At 57.3% G+C, this 16,610-nt stretch overlaps 1 protein-coding gene across 3 annotated transcripts; it reads left to right on the top strand.

The window, feature by feature from the left end:
- Positions 1–4,475: 4,475 nt before the first annotated feature.
- SLC20A1 (solute carrier family 20 member 1) lies at positions 4,476–15,480 on the top strand. 3 transcript variants are annotated; one of them, XM_062596916.1, is made up of 11 exons: positions 4,476–4,564; positions 4,936–5,543; positions 5,683–5,823; positions 5,953–6,038; positions 8,343–8,439; positions 10,468–10,587; positions 12,295–12,555; positions 12,640–13,201; positions 13,347–13,532; positions 13,920–14,004; positions 14,724–15,480. In XM_062596916.1, the coding sequence occupies exons 2-11, from the start codon at positions 5,183–5,185 to the stop codon at positions 14,883–14,885; spliced, it is 2,061 nt and encodes a 686-aa protein (XP_062452900.1). In that variant the 5' UTR covers positions 4,476–4,564; positions 4,936–5,182; the 3' UTR covers positions 14,886–15,480. The 3 variants fall into 3 exon arrangements, with proteins under 3 accessions (XP_062452900.1, XP_062452899.1, XP_062452901.1); XM_062596915.1 differs by having other exon boundaries at positions 12,637–13,201; XM_062596917.1 differs by lacking the exons at positions 13,920–14,004; positions 14,724–15,480 and adding an exon at positions 13,719–13,912 and having other exon boundaries at positions 12,637–13,201.
- The last annotated feature ends 1,130 nt before the right edge of the window (positions 15,481–16,610 follow it).

Here is a 16,610-nt window from a genome sequence, read left to right as displayed (position 1 = left end):
ATGTCTCTGCCCTGCAGGAAGTGTGCTACCTCTGCATGCAGCAGGAGGAACGCCGCCTGCGGGCAGCGCAGCTGGAGGAGGCCGAGAGGCAAGAAAGGGGCGAGTGGGCCGAGCACCAGGCGTGTCAGGCCCGGATGGCTGCTCTGGCTGCGCAGGTACTGGAAGCCTTTCCAGCTGCTGCCACTCCAAGGAACAGCCTTTGTCTCACCCGGGCACCTCTGGAGGTGTGGTGGTCTCCGTGGCATTGCTGTCTTCTTGCCTCTCAGTCGTGGAGCATGTGCTGCTTCGTGGGAGGGAGAAGTTGTCAAGGAAAACTAAGGGACCCAAAGAGCAAGCTGCTGTGCTGAGGACACACCATCCTCATGCCCACCTCGAGGTCCAGGCAGCCCCTGGTGAGGGTCCCTGCCCTTGAGGTGGTCCGCGAGCTCTCCTGGTGAAAGGCCTTGAGCTAGCTGTGGCCAGGCTACGTGCAGGGGCACAGCTCTGGGGCTCTCCCTCTTGATTGGACCTCTTAGAGCACCTCCAGGATTTCTTGTTTCCCTAAGTTCCCCTTCGGGAGCACTGCCAAACCCCTTTGACGTAAGAAGCAACACCATCTTCTTTTGCTTCCAAGGCTGAAGATGAAGCCTTTTGTGTTCCCGTGGTTGGAAAGAGCAGCCTAGGCCTGAATTTCCTGAGAAAGGCTGCCCTGTGCCAGGTGCCTTCTGTGCTGGGCAGGGATATTTCCTTTGATGGCGCCTCCAGATAAAATGCACTCCTTTCTTCCTTGCCTCACAGAGGAGACGCTGGGCTGAACTAAGAGTGGATATTGAGAAAAGAGAGGAGAAGAAGAAGGTAGAAGAGAGCAGAGCATACCTGGTAAGTCCTCCTGACAGAAGAAAGCGTTCCCCAACTGCAAGCACAGCAAGACCTTGCGCCCAGCCTGGCATCTGCATGGGGACATGCCGCGCTGATTCTCCTGGTGTCCCCGCGGTGGCCGCAGTGTCCGTGCGGGCTGTCTCCCAGGGTCTTGGTGCTTTCGTAGACAGACCCATGCATTTGCCCGCTGCTTGACAAGCCTCTCTCTTCCTTTTCAGAGCTCCTACTGCCCCAGTGCTCCCGCCTGCGTCAGGAGAAGGCAGTACAACCGAGAGCTCCAGGAGAGGAGGGAGGTGTGGGCAAAGCAGCAAGCAAGGCAGCTCTCCCGGCAGCAGTAAGTGTGCGCATCCACAGCGTGGCCGAGCGCAGCTGAACGGCAGGGAGCTGAGAGCGGGTCAAAGATGCTGACCCAGAGCTGTGGGTCTGGATAGGGCATCCTCTGAGTTCTCCTGGCCTGGGAATGCCCTGCCTCAGCCCTGGACTCCAGCTTCCTCTCCACAGCCCCAAGCCAATGCTCTGGTCTGGTGCTGAGTTGAGCATTGTGGGTGCAGATGGGACTGTGGGTGCGCAGGGCTGGGCAGGGGCGGGCAGGAAGGGTCTCAGCAGGATTGAGAGTAACCTTGTCCCTGCCACGAGTCCCTGGCAGCAATACAGAGGCAGCGCCGGCCAGAGGTGCCTAAAGCCTGGCCGGAGGAGCAGAGGGCAGAGCAGGAGCGCTGCAGAGCTCAGGGCAAGGAGCAGCTGCTCTGGTGCGTGTCTCTGGGCAGGGCTGGGGCTTGTCCTGCCTGCGCTGCCCTGCCTTCCGCAGCTGGCAGCCCTGGGCACGCAGGGGCTTTCCCTGGCACCGCTGGTGAAACGGGGCACGTTTGAGCTTGGCCGTGAAGCAGGCCGCCTGACACCCGAGGGTACATCCTATACGTGACACTGACCACCTCTCCTTTGGCCTCTTTAGCACTGGGGAGAAGATGCCCTTGGAGCATTGGAGTGGAAGCTACTAGAAGCTGCTGTTGTGCAAAGGGGAGAGCACCCTGTGCCTGGGATGGACTTCTCTGCAGGGATTAAATGAGAAGAGCTGTTGTGAACCCCATGTGCAATCTCAGAGTGTTTTTTAGCGACGGAAGGGGATAACGTCCGTACACCCCATGCTGTGCACCTGCCCACCGCAGGGTGTATAAACAAGGCATGGGACGCATCTACGCCCCACGCCGTGCCCATGCGCAATGCAGGGCCCATGCGGCTGCAGGCAGGGAGGCAGCACCTCATGGCCCGGTGGGCAGCACGGGCAGTTGGGCACTCTGAACCCACGCCATAACCCTGCAGCCACACAGATCCTGGGCCGGCACGATGGGCTCTGCAACCCTTCTGCTCTGGGTGGCTTTGCTGGGCAACTTCTGCCCCGGCAAGGCCGAAGGAGTCCTATCTTGGGCAATGTATGCAATAGGCAGTTGCACCTGAAATGGCCCCATCAAGCAAGCGTGTGCATGTCTGTGCACGAGCAAGCAGGAGACCGGGGGGTCCGGGGCCAGCTACAGGATGGACGGAGCGTCCAAGGCCAGCTGCTGCATGCAGGAGCTGCTCTGCCCCTGAGCGCCTTCACTCTTCTCCTGTGCTTTCTGGCCACCTTGTGCGAGCTGAAAGCCTCCTGGTCTGCAAGCTTTCCCCAAGGCAGCGGGAGGCGTGGGTGCTCGGCGCTGCACCCCGAGCGCTGGGTCCTTTCCGCCGCCGCCGCGGTGGTTCCGGCTCTCACCGCCAGGCGGCGGCGGCGGCGCAGAGGAGCGGCCCGGACGCCTGGGCCCCTTCCCCGCTGCGGGGGGGGGGAAAGGGAGGGTTTACTTAGGGAGAGGGGAGCTGGGAGCCCGGACGCCTGGGCCCCCTCCAGTTTGGAGGGATTCAGGAGCCGGGACACGCGGGTTGCTGGGCTCCTGCCTCAGTTTCCCCCCGTGGCCACAGGCCAGGCTGGAGGGAGCCGGTGGCTGGCCAGGCGCAGGGGACGGGACGCACACGGGGCACGCAGGACGCACGGGTCACCGGCGGGAGCACGCGCTGGCGTCACAGCTCGGGGGCACGCGGGGCCGAGCGGGGCCGTGCGCGCGAGGCCGGACTCTGCCCCGGACGCGGCGGTGAGCAGGGCCGGGCCCCTGGTGACCCCTCCCCGGCCCGTGACGCCCGGTCCGGCACCCGCTGAGCCGTGCCCAGGGCTGCGAGCCCTGCAAGGGACCCAGGTGTCCGGGCACCCAGCCAGGCCCCGGTCAGCTCCCCCTCCACGCAAACACACTGGCTCCTGCATCCTGGCGTGATCCTGCTGCCCCTGGGGCGGGGGCCCAGGCGTCCTGGTCCGGCGGTGCCCGCTGAGCCGCGCTTCCTGCCAGGAGCCCTCGGGACCATGCTGGATCAGGGGAACAGGGACTGACCCTGATCCGGGCACTGGGAATTGGCCCCGATCCGGGCACCGGGCAGCACGAACCAGTCGTGATCCGGGGATACAGCACCAAGGATCGGCCTCGATCCAGGCACCCGGCACAAGGGAATGGCCCTGGTCTGGGCACCAGGGATCAGCCTCGATCCGGGCACCGGGCACAAGGGAATGGCCCTGGTCTGGGCACCAGGGATCGGCCTCGATCCGGGCACCGGGCACAAGGGAATGGCCCTGGTCTGGGCACCAGGGATCGGCCTCGATCCGGGCACTCGGTACAAGGGAATGGCCCTGGTCTGGGCACCAGGGATCGGCCTCGATCCGGGCACCGGGCACAAGGGAATGGCCCTGGTCTGGGCACCAGGGATCAGCCTCGATCCGGGCATGGGCACTGGGGATCGGCCTCGATCCAGGCACTGGGCACAAGGGAATGACCCTGGTCTGGGCACCAGGGATCGGCCTCGATCCGGGCACCGGGCACAAGGGAATGGCCCTGGTCTGGGCACCAGGGATCGGCCTCGATCCGGGCACCGGGCACAAGGGAATGGCCCTGGTCTGGGCACCAGGGATCAGCCTCGATCCGGACACCGGGCACAAGGGAATGGCCCTGGTCTGGGCACCAGGCACCAACCTGATCTAGGCATGGGGCACCAAGGATCAGCCCTGATCCAGGCACTGCAAACTAGCCCAGGAACCAGGCCTGATCTGGGTACGGGTAACGAGGGACCGGCCCAGATCAGATACGGGCACCGGTGCTGATCCAGGCAGAGGGCACCAGGACCGGTGCAGATCCAGGTACGGGGAACCAGGAACTGGCCCAGATCCAGGCACCAGTGCTGATCCAGGCACAGGGCACCAGGATCGGCCCTGCTCCAGGCACTGGGACCCGGGCACTGTGGAGCGGCCCGGACCCGGACACCAGGGCCCAGCCCTGCCCCCCGCTGCGGGCCGCGCAGGTGCCCGCCGCCCGCTGCCCCGGGCTGGAGCGCTGCGCGCGCAGGGACCGCTTCCGCCGCGCACGTGCTGCCCGTGCGGGACGGGGCGAGGGCGCGTGGCCCGCGCGTGACCCCGCCCCCTGCCGCCAGCGCCGCCCAATGGGCGCGCCCGGAGGGTAGTGGGAGGAGGGAGGAGCGGGGACAGGGGCGCGGCGCGGCGCGGTCACGTGGGGGCGCCGGGCCCTATGAAAGGGCGGCGGGGCGGTGGCGGCGGGGCCAGTCGGCGGCGGCGCCAGTCGGCGGCGGCGGGTGGGTCCGGTCGGCGGCTGGCGCTTCCTGTCGGGCCGCGTGTCGGACGGTGAGCGCCGCGGGGGCCCCGTGGCGGCGGCGGCGGCGGGGGGAGAGGCGGCGCGTGCGCGTGGCGGCGGCTGGCGGCGCGTGTGGCGGCTGGAGGGGGCAGGGAGGAGGGCGGCGGGCGCGCGCGGGAGTGGCCGTTAGGCGCCGCGCGGGAAGGGCGCGCGCCGCGTTTGAATGGGGGCCGTTAACCGCCGCGGCCTAGCGCTGCTGCTGGCGCCCGCGAGGAGGCCTTAGCTTCGCCTCTGCCCTTGGGGAGGGCCGGGCGGTGGGGCGCGCTTGGGCCCGGCTCGGCTCCGAGCTCTTTCTGCCCCGCAGCGGCCTCCGGCGCCTTTTCCCCCCTCCCCCTGGCTCAGGCCTGCTTCTCTCTTGTAGGATGAAGAGCGTGTCGTGTCCCCTTGCCTCACCATGGAGCCCTTTCCAGCCCTGACCTTCCAGAGCCACAGGAACTCTAGAAAAGAGATTCTCATATGCACTGTATAGCAGGAACTCTGCTCCCAATCTGTCTTATTTAGTTTATTTAATTTTATAACGTTATTTATTACAGCCTTTTCATACCTCGTATTTTGTTTACATATCCAAGTTGAGTTCCTGTTAATTTGAAACCACTAAAGGTAGAATCATGGAGGTAACCCGTGTTGCACCCACAGCTATTGGAGAGCTGCTGCTGAGCACTGTAGAGACTGTGGTCCCAGATTCAATGACAGCCTTCCTCTGGATGTTGATATTGGGCTTTGTCATCGCCTTCATCTTGGCATTCTCTGTTGGTGCTAATGATGTGGCAAACTCCTTTGGAACTGCAGTTGGGTCAGGCGTAGTGACTCTACGGCAAGCGTGCATCTTGGCAAGCATCTTTGAGACGGTGGGCTCTGTCCTCCTGGGAGCCAAAGTGAGTGAGACCATCCGGAAGGGGCTGATTGATGTGCAGATGTACGACTCTAAGCAGGAGCTGTTAATGGCTGGTTCAATCAGTGCCATGTTTGGTGAGTAACTGCTCCACTAGGGTAGCCAGGGGATGGGCTGAAGTTCAGCATGCGCTAGCCTCGTGCTCTGGGGTGTGCCCCGCTTGTCCTGTGTTGTGGTGGTGGCAGCTCCCTTACCAGGCTCTTTCTTGTGCTTCAGGATCAGCTGTGTGGCAGCTAGTGGCTTCGTTCTTGAAGCTTCCAATTTCTGGTACCCATTGTATTGTTGGTGCAACGATTGGTTTTTCGCTGGTAGCCAAAGGGCAAGAAGGTGTCAAGTGGTCAGAGCTGCTCAAAATTGGTAAGTCCAACTTGCTGATGGTTTCAGAAGCAGCAGAAGTGTGTGTGTGTGTGAGACTCACTACAACTGTACCAGCCTAGGGCTTCCCCTTGCAGTGGTGGGATACTAATCACACCTCTTTTCTCCTAGTGTTGTCCTGGTTCATCTCACCCCTCCTTTCTGGCATCATGTCTGCTGTCCTGTTCTTCCTTGTCCGTAGGTTCATCCTTTGTAAGGTAAGGATGGGCTGGCCATGGGCTGTTTGTTCTGACAGCTTGGGGTGCTTTCTTTGTAAGACCCAAGATGCTCGTTACTTTGGCTTAGTAATCTGATCTTCTCCAGCAGCAATCTTTCTGGATACGTGCTTGCTATGATGCTGATGGACCCCTTATCCAGGAGGAGGTGAAGGAATAGGAAAACTAAATCTGTAGATTTTTTTTTCCCCCTTCCATAAAATGGAGCCTAGGAGATGAGTTTTTACTTGCCTCCCGCAAAACATTTGGGCTGCTCATCTCCTGCCTGGCCTAAGCAGCAACAATGAGGGTTTCCAAGTTGTGAAACAGTTCAGAATTGATAAGATCAGAGCTGCTGGCCAGGCTTTTTACCGGACTGCTTAACTGGTGGCAAAAGGCTGGACTTGCACTGTTGTGCTGCAGATGAAGGCAGCGGCTTAAAAACAAGAGGACCGGAATCATCCCTGGTGCTGTGGAAACTGTGCGCACTTCCCCAGGAGAGGCTGGCTGAGCAGCCCACATCTCTAGGTTGTTCTGCATCAGCCACTTCCTGATCACTAAGATTTTTAGTGCAATTTTTGCTGGTTTTAAGCCTTCCAAGCAAGAAGGGTTCTAGCACATTTTCTGGGTGCTGCTTTGTGCTGAAGGGCACTATGAGTGGAAGTGCCAGTTAGATCATTCACATTAGAGCAATGCTGCTTTAACATATAGGAGAAATACTACTTTGTATGCACAGAAACAGTGTTTCTATTACAAACTGACCTGTTTCGCAGATCTGTTCCTGCTTAAGTGAGTGCAGGAGCTGTTTTGGAATAGGCCACCCTGGGGAATGAGCTTGAGGTGACTTGAGGCTTTCCTTCAGGTCATACTGTACATGATTCCTTGTCTTGGGAGCTGTAGGTCAAGATCTGAGGTTAAACCTGCAGTTGAGGCTCCCTGAAGAAAATATTCCAGATTCTTCCATCCTGAAAATGCCAGGCAGTAGCAGCCACCTCCTGAACAGCCTCTGAGGCTCTAGATGAACGAAAGCCTGTCCAGCTAGGCCCATAAGGAAACATTTCCACCATTTACAGTGTCTGAAAGTCCAGGAAATAGGACTCAGCACCTGAAATGTTTGAAATAGAGGTAGTAGCTCTAGATGTTCCCTTTCTGAAGTGATGAACTCTTGAACCTGAAGCATGTGGATGCTGCTGGTCAGGGATTTTCAGCCAACTGTCCGGAGGACTGAACTTTGGCATTACTATACAATCAGTTCTGCGCATTTGAGGTTAATGACTTAAATTATTTCGGGTCTTGAGTCTATTTGTGCTTTGAGAGATGTTAAGATCTTATCATTGCTGCTCCTACCTGGCAGCTCTTTGAAATGGTTTAGCGTCATTGCTGTCAGAGTAACCTTGCATAACTGGCCTTTCAAAGCTGTGCTGCCACTTAATGTGTCCCATTGTCAAGGGATTCTGGCACCAAATAGCATGGTTGCTCTGTCCTACTCAATGTTCAGTAACACTCAGTTTGTTTGTATCAACACTGGACCCAGATTGCTGGGCAGCAGCAGAGATTAAGTGCTCCTGCTGCTTGGGTGAGGGCCCCTGTGTGCAGGTATGTGGCTGAATAAGCTGCTTGTATGAGTAATGGACTTAATTAGTCAAAGTCAGCTGGAAAGAGGTAAAAGCTCTCTGACAAATGGTTTTGTCTGAAAGTGCCTGGTGATTTTTAAAAAGAAGTACAGATGGAGGCTTGGGAGTTCTGCAGGTTGAATAGCCTTAGAAAGGCAAATGCCAGGCTTGGAGCCAGGCTTCTGCCCTGTGGTGAAGAGCAGCAGCAGAGTCTGCTGGGAGCAGGCTGCTTGTGTGCTAGACCTAAGCTCACTGGTTGCCTGAGGCTGTCCAGGCTCTTAGCTGTGCTTTGAGGCATGTGCTTCTGCCTCTGAAGGGCCTGGGCAGCAATGAGAAGCTCTTTTGGTGCTGTCCTGTGCTTGGGTCTCCTTGGAGCGAGGCAACCCACTGCGTTCTCCCACCTTCTCTGCCCTCGGAGATAGCTGGGGCTCTCACTGTGCAGCAGCTCTTCAGACAGCTCTGATGGATTATTTTCTAACTGGAATGTAGTGGAAAAGCTGTCCGGAGGCTTCTAGTCCTCTCCCAGAGCTGGCTTTTGGCAGAGCTTACGGGAGCACAGTGTTTTAGATACCAGGTGTGCACACCTTCAGTCAACTGCTAAAGGGCTGTTTAGCTGCTGTGCAGTCCTTAAAGTAATTGGGGAGTTGCAGTGTCTGAGATTCGGATTTCTGCAGCTCTGAATGTTGCTTTGTAGGCTGATCCTGTTCCCAATGGTTTGCGAGCTTTGCCGGTCTTCTATGCCTGTACTGTGGGGATCAACCTCTTCTCCATCATGTATACTGGTGCACCGTGTAAGTACATGTCAGAATACTTAAGCCTGAATCTTTAATTTCTTTACAAAACCTCCATTAAATGCACGATTTACCCCTTTTTGCTTTACAGGGCTGAAATCTTCTAGAAGGCGGCTGGCCTGTGCCGGTTACAGAAGGCTGCAGGCTAGCGTGCGCTGAGTTCTAAAACTAGCTAGTTGCCCAACCAAAGAGGCCTGCTCAAACTAAACCCCCACAGACCTTTCTCCTTAGACTTCACAGGACTGGCAGATAACATGACTTCCCCTTCCTTCTCTTACCTGTGCTAAAACTCAGGTACCCAGCTGCTGCTGAAGAGACTCCTTGGGCTCCCTGTTCTCCAATAGCGAGGGTAGGAGTGGGGCCAGAGCTCGGGACAGGAGCTTGTGGCCTTGTGATTCACCTAGCCCCTAAGAATAAACTAATTATCCCTGAGACTTCCTGGCGCGAAGAGCTGGCATGCTGCAGCTGGCACCTGTACTGAGAAGAGGAGTTCGTACTTCAGTTTGAAACTCTGGGAATGCCAAATTGAAGTGTGTGTCTGGCTGTTAGGTAGAAGGACAGACCCAGGGCAGGACTAGAAAAGCGCTGTGCTGTTGTCAGGCTGGCTTGGTGCTGGAGGGTAGCTTTGCATAATAAGCAGGAGACCCACAGAGCTGGAAGGCAAGCTGCTGCAGAAAAACTCGAATCATAACTTCCATCAGTCAGAGTAACTCAGCATGAGTTGTTTTCAGTCTGAGTGGGTTTCCTGTTGTGGAACAGTGAAAGAGGTCATTGGGAGCTGGAGGTGGAGTGACAGCAGTCCGTGTTGGCTTTTGAGGGTTTTCTCTGTAAACAGTGACTGGAAAGCTTTTGGAGGGGTGTCAGCTTTCCCCTGGGTCTCTAGCTTGCTCAGAGGCACCATCCAGCCTGGGAGTGTCCCAGAGATGTGGGCTGTGAGAAGGCAGGGGAGTGCTAGGATTCTCCAAGGGAGTGCTAAGAGGCACTTGAGCTTGTAAAGCAGCAACAGCACTGCTTCTTTGGCTAGTTTCCCTAGATGGATTCATATTTAACTTAAGTTCTGAATTTGAGGAGGAGGTTGGGTGAGCTCAGTGCTGTTTCATGCAGGGTTTGTAGCCTTCAGCAAGGCAGGTTTGTTGTAAGCAAATAGCAGCTTACAGGTTAACAGAGTGTCTAAAGTGGCTGCAGTGTAGTTGCTGGTGGTGCATTAGAAGCAATAAGTCCTCAGCTGCAGCATAAAATGCAGGAGTTGAGCTGTTGCAAGCATTTGGTATCCTGACTGGGGGCTGCAGCAGACTGTATAATGTAAAGCTTCTGCTAAAAGTCACACTGCATGTGATAATGCTTGTAAGTAGGTCACTTAACACCTTGGATGCCTCTCCTGGTGAAGAGGCAGTTTGGGCTTAAGTTTCTAGTGACTTGTACAGCTGAAAAAATCCTCTTCCCAGAGAAGCTAGAAGAGTTAATGGAGACATCTGGCTCTCCAGGGGGAGCAGCTGAGGTCCTGTGTGTCACACTCCCCTGGTTGCTCCCAGGCTGGTGTGCTGGGGGAATAGCACTGTCTGCTGCAGCAGCTTTGCTCTTTTTTTTTTCTTTTTTCCTTTGACATTGCAGCAAGTCAGGACACAAGGCTGTGTATATATGGTGTTGACAACTAAGGTTGGGTGTGAATGCTCCAGTTGCTTGCTGCTAGGGCAGAATGCACACCAGTCACTAATCGGGTTTGGCTGTGGGAGGGAGGGAAAGTGTCTGAACATGTGAAACAGATTAGCTTGTGATGGGGAGCTTGTAACCTGGTGGGGCTTTTATGTGGGTTAAGCTCTTGGTTTCTGTATGGTCAGTGGTGGATTTTCTCTGTATGCTGGAAGCTCACTTCTCCCTGCTGTGGAGCTGGCAGACAAACTAGCTGAGGATGTTGCAGGTGGTTGGAGGCTCTGTGCTGGGTACCAGTTCCTCAAGCTGGAGAGCAAAGTCAAACATTGAGGGGGCTGTTGCCCTGGGGTTTTCAAGATCCATTGTTTTATTTCCTAGTGCTGGGCTTTGACAAACTTCCTCTCTGGGGTATCCTCCTAATTTCGGCGGGGAGTGCTGTTGTCTGTGCTCTCGTCGTCTGGTTCTTTGTATGTCCAAGAATGAAGAAGAAAATTGAACGTAAGTAATTGCTGGCTCTTTGCTGTTCTTTGGGGAAGGGTGTGTTTTTTGCTAACCAAATTCTTTTTGCAGAGTTGGGGGGGGGTGTTATTAGCAGGGACACTTAAGTTAGCACTTAAGCTGCTCTGTGAGCCCTGAGTCACTAGGCATTTCTAATCAAGCTCTTGGCTGTTGCTGGACTCTGCTTCTAACCAGCAGCAGCACCTGAGACCCTGAAATGTCCCCTTTAAGTAGCTGTCATGCTGCTGTGTGGTGTCTGGCAGCTGGCTCCTCTGCCTGCCCCTCTGGGTGAGCAGGGTGATCTCTCCTTGAACTGGAAGGGGCGCCAGGCAATAAATGCAGTTTCATACTGAGCACCCACCCAGGGTAGGGAAGGTAGGAGGTAACCTGCCTGTTAACTGGTGTAACCTTTAATCCTGCACATACCTGGCGATCAATCTTTGGCTTGGCAAATGCAGATCACAAGTTAAAGCTGTGTAATCTTATGAAATCCTTGCCCTGGAGCAGAAATATTGAAATACCTATTGAAAGGCATCCAAAGTAGCAGTCCCAAGCTCTGACTTCCTCATAGTGCAGGGAGCTCTCCTGGAGTAGTGTGTGGTCTTGCATATAAATTTCATGTGCAGTCTCAGGCATTTAAAGAACTGTAGATGAGGGGATAACAAGTGTCCTTGTCAAGCTTGTGTAATTGGGGTGTGACTAACAGCTTTATGGCTGCCCTTGAAATTCTTCCAGTTGTTAGAGCTTCAGCTTAACTCCCTGCTTGCTAACCCAGTGTGTACGCTGGATAGCAGTGCTGGGAAGAGGTCGTGATCGAACCCCACAGCCTTCTCGTGCAGTGCAGCAGGACACAAGCTCTGCAGCTCAGCTAGGAAGCTCTACACGGGCTTTACGCCAGGATGGGTAGCTGAATCCTGCAGCCTCATAGTCCTTGTAGCAAGCAAGCTGGCAGGAAAGTAGTCTTGTCTCTGAGGTGAAGGTGGCTTTTGTGCACTAGCTGACCTCATGTTTTCACCTGAAGGCAGCTGGCTTCTCGTAGAGGGGAAAGAACTGTCTTGGTTTCCAGGGTCTGAAAATACTGGCTTGGCTCTTCCAGTGGAACAGGAAACCAAGCTGCCCTTGAGGTGGAGCCTGACTCCTGGTAAATTGGGCTGTTTGGGTTCATAAACTAGCACTGGGTGCTGGGCCGAGCTGAGGAAGTAGGAGAGAGGTTGGGATGTTTACCAGGCGCTTTCCTGTCACCTTCAGGAGTCATTACCACATGAGAAGCAGCTATTTGTGTAAACTAGCTTGTGGCAACGCACTTCCAATGGCAGCTGGAAATGAGGATGTAGCCTTGTGTACCCAGAGATAATCTTAACTTGTGATTGGCAGAAGAGGAATCTCTGCTGTAGGAATAGCAGGCAAAAGCCCCATAATGTTGCTCACCACACCCTATGTGGGTGTGTAGGTCCTAAAAATAGGAGATGAGCTGGCTTATGACAGTCTGGCTGTTGTGACAAGGTGCAACTGCTGAGCATTAATGTGGAAGGGGGGAGAAGTTAGCAAAGTTAAGAATTAGGGAGCTGGGAACTAATTTTTCATGAGGGGTGCTGGTCTGCCCCTGCTCCCTTCCGCCTTAGGGAGGAGAAGTAGGGCAGATATGCGCTCCGCGGCTTTGGCTGTGGTGATGGGAAGGGGTTTAATGGCAACTGCCCTCTATCACAGGAGAGATTAAATCGAGTCCGTCAGAAAGCCCCCTGATGGAGAAGAACAGCAGTTTGAAGGAAGAACAAGAGGAGCCCAAAGTACCATTGGGCAACAACGTGGCCGATGCCAAGAGCCCCGTTGCTGACGTGGTCTCAGCTGTGCCGCACCGGGCAGTTGTAGAGGAGAGAACAGTCTCCTTCAACCTGGGAGACTTGGAGGAGGCTCCGGAGCGTGAGAGGCTCCCTAGTGTTGACCTGAAGGAAACCAATGTTGACAGTGGTGAGTGGAGGGATGGATGTGGGGTTTTTCTTGTGTGTGTCCCTGCAAAGCTCCCTGGGAGCTAAACGCCCCTTCTCTCAGCAGGAGCTGTGCAGCTGCCCAACGGCAACCTCATGCAGTTCAACCAGGCCGTGGGCCACCACATAAACTCCAGCGGGCAGTACCAGTACCACACCGTGCATAAGGACTCTGGCCTCTACAAGGAGCTGCTGCATAAACTGCACCTTGCCAAAATGGGGGACTGTATGGGTGACTCGGGGGACAAGCCGCTGCGGCGCAACAACAGCTACACCTCTTACACCATGGCCATCTGTGGCATGCCCCTGGACTCCTTCCGGGCCAAGGAGGGCGAGCCCAAGGGGGAGGAGATGGAGAAGCTGACCTGGCCTGCTGCTGACACGAAGAAGAGGGTCCGCATGGACAGCTACACCAGCTACTGCAATGCGGTGGCGGACGCCCACCCAGCTGCTGATGTGGATCTGAATGCGGCCCAGGTGGAGATGGGCATTAGCGACAGGAAGTGCAGCAGCAACTCCCTGGAAGAGTGGCATGACCAGGACAAACCAGAAGTGTCCCTTCTCTTCCAGTTCCTGCAGATCCTGACAGCTTGCTTTGGCTCTTTTGCTCATGGAGGCAATGATGTCAGGTCAGTTCAGTTAGTGGAAGCGGTGGGTTTGCTGGTTCTGACGCGATCGTGTGCTGCCCTCCTGAGTCAGTGTGCGCAATGCCTTGAGTGAGGGTGGAGCAATGAAGCTGCTGGCCCTCTAGAATAGCTCTTGTTTCTTTTGCAGCAATGCCATAGGCCCTCTGGTTGCACTCTACCTTGTCTACCAGACGGGTGATGTGGCTACAAAGGTGGCGACTCCCATCTGGCTGCTGCTGTATGGAGGTGCTGGCATCTGCATTGGCTTGTGGGTCTGGGGAAGGAGAGTCATTCAGACGATGGGGAAGGATCTGACTCCTATCACACCGTCGAGGTAAGAGCCTTGCTTGAGGCAAATCTTCCAGCAGCTGCAGAGCAGCATGCTGCCCTGGGTCAGGGAGAGCTTCCAATGGTTCCTTGAGGTGGAAGCCTTGCTTGGTTGGAGGAGCTGGGGTGTGCTGCCACTAAGGGCCCTGTGGTGGGTCCCTGCAGCTAGAGCTATATGTTTCCTCCTTGTTAGCCCTTGAGGGATCCATCCTAGGCTGCTGGGAGCCTGGAGAGCCAAGTGAGGAGCTGATTCTGCTGTGCAGGATCTGCTCGGTGCCATGTGGGGAGAGCAGCCCCAAGGCTTGCTGCTAAGTGGGCCCGATAAATCAGTCAGCATGTGGGGTACTTGGTGCCAGCCCTCTCCACACTTCCCGTGCGCTCACTCTTCCTCCAGCGGCTTCAGCATCGAGCTGGCGTCTGCCCTGACGGTGGTGATCGCCTCCAACGTTGGCCTCCCCATCAGCACGACCCACTGCAAGGTAAGTGGGAGTGAGGGGTTAATGGCGCTGCTGGTGGCCCTGGCGCCTGGTCAGTCCTGCTTCTTGCCATGAGGTGCCAACCCCTCCCCCAGCTGCCTCCAAACCCCGATGCTAATAAAGTGACTGTTCAGGAGCTCCCAAAATAGGCTGCCACAGGCCTTCAGTTCATGGGTCTGCGATTTGCATTTCAATGCGGGGTGGTGACACTGTGCTTAAGAGCAGGCCCAGGAATGAAGGAAGAGTCCCCGAAGAAAAGCACCCGGGGAAGCCCTTGGACCGGGAAACAAAACTGCTTTGAGGGACCCTTTACAGCTCTGCCAGGCAGCCGGGCTGCTCGGCCATGGGAACCCTGCGCTCTGCTGCTGTTCTTCCGGGTCAAAGCTCGTGGGAGGCAGCTCGTTGCCAAACCTTTTTCTCCCCGCCTCTGTGGGCGAGCCTGTGGCAGCAGGGGTCTCGAGCGAGACCCTTGGCTGTGCGAGGGTGGCTTTGCTTGGGCAGTTAGTGCTGCCTGTGAGGGGCTGTGGTGGGAGCTGGGGACCTCTTTTGGTTAGAAGTGGAAAGCCCTGAGCTGGCTCAGGGCAGGGAAGAGCAGGAACTGCAGGAGGAAGAGCTGCCTCTTGGAGAGAGCTGAGGGCCTGCAGGAGCGAGCAGGCTGGGCAGGGGTGGGAGAGGGAGGAGACACTGGGCAGCTCCCCCAAAATGTCCGGCTTCTCCTGCAGGTGGGCTCAGTTGTCTCTGTGGGCTGGCTCCGCTCCAGGAAGGCGGTGGACTGGCGCCTCTTCCGCAACATCTTCATGGCCTGGTTCGTCACGGTCCCCATCTCGGGCCTCATCAGCGCGGCCATCATGGCCGTGTTCAAATACGCCATCCTGGGCCTGTGAGGGGGCCGGCTGGGCCCGCTGCGGGAGCCTCGCCGCTCGCGCTCTGCCCGCTTTCACGCTAACGATCGGCTCGAGTAGCTGCAGGGCAGCCGGGGGCGGCCTCTTCCCCCAGCGCCTCCCCGCGCCGGCTGTGAATTACTGTAGGTTCCTGTACTTCTTATTGGGCTTTCCTCAATTCTGTCTAGTGTTGTCACTGAAGTATTTTTTTTTTCTTTTTTAAAAAGAAAAAAAAAAACCCTCTTTGCCCCATAGTTTCTAGCTGTGGTGGGCACAGCCCTAAGCCTGTGCTCGCCGCGGGGGGGCGACTCCTGCTGCGTAGCCTGAGAGTAGCAGTGTGGGGAGGCCACTTTTGTTTTTATTATTATTATTCCCCCCCCCCTTAAACTCTTGATGACTTAATTAAGCTCCTTTTGCCATGATTCCTTCCTAGAGTAAGGATGGGGGCTGTTTCTTGCCCTGCTGGGGAGGGTTCTTGCCCTGCTGCAGGCCCACGGGGCGGAGGGGTGGGTCCCCCAGCGCACGGGCTCTCGCGTGTTCAGCTTTGCCTCCATCGCCGTAGTGTGGTGCAAACAAGAGAAGCTGCAGTACCATCGCCCTCTCGCCTCCTGTGCTCTGTTTTTTTTTCTGGGGGGGGGGGGGGGGGCTTGCTAGCTGCTGCTGCCTCAGCCTTGAGGGCTTCACAGCAGCGCTGTGGGGTTTTGTTGGAGGGGGGCTGGAGCTGTGGGGCCTCTGCCCCACCCTGGGGCTGTGGGGCCTGATAACGGGGGCACGGGCTGCGTTGGGGGCCCGGGAGCGGGTGGGAGGGTTATCGAGGTGGTGCAGCCAGGGCTGCTCCAGCTCCAGGCTCCCTCTGCCTGTCCTCAGGGGCAGTGGGGCAGCCCCTGGGTGTCCCCCCCACCCCCCCACCCCCCCCTACTGTGGGCACCCAGACCCCTGGCTTCTCTCATTATGGCCCCAATGAAGCTGCTCGGGGGCCTGGCCCTGGTCAAGGCCGGGCTGGAGGGACCCACGTCAGCGTGGCGGTGGCGCAAGAGCCCCTGGGGCTGGCACTGTGCCCTAGTTGGGGGGGATGTTGCTTGGAGACACCCCCCCCCCAGGGCACTGCTCCCAGGAAGCTCACGGGGGGGGGGGGGAAATGACACTCCTCTGGGTGCCCCAACTGGGACTGGGCTCTGTTGGTGGCTGTCTCTTCCCCTGGGGGCCATGGGGGGGGACAGCATGTCCCCTGGGGGGGTAGGGATGTGCTTAATGGAGCCACATGGGGCTGGGGACATGCTCTTTGGGGGGGGTGGAGGGGACCCCCCCCCCAGCTCACATGTCACCATCCTTGGTGCAAGCCTGGTGGCACCTGGATGGGGGAGGGGGGCCTTGACCCCCCCCCCCGCCTTGGCTTAATGATTTGCCGGCGGGCGCCCGCTGCCCCTGCCCCTGCCGTGCTGAGCAAGCATGGGTGATAAGGGGCTGCGCTGGGGTTGGGGGGGGTCCTGCCCCCCCCCCCAAAGTGTGTGTTGCGGGGAGCACAGCACCCAGCACACCGCGGCCCCTCGGGGTGCTGGGGTGGTTGCACGGTGGGGGGGCTTTGGCTGGAGGAAATGGGGGACAGTAGGGATGGGAGGGCATATTGGGGGGGTTACTGCCCCAGTTGGGGGTGTCGGGGGGGGGGCATGTATTCCAGGGGGGGAATACATGGGGGGGTGCATGGGGGGCAGTTGCCCCAGTTTGGCC

Source organism: Rhea pennata, chromosome 28 (genome assembly GCF_028389875.1).
Source record: "Rhea pennata isolate bPtePen1 chromosome 28, bPtePen1.pri, whole genome shotgun sequence".
NCBI classification, from domain to species: Eukaryota; Metazoa; Chordata; class Aves; order Rheiformes; family Rheidae; genus Rhea; species Rhea pennata.
The sequence above is the reverse complement of the archived record's forward strand: the minus strand, read 5'-3'. Positions and strand labels throughout refer to the sequence as shown.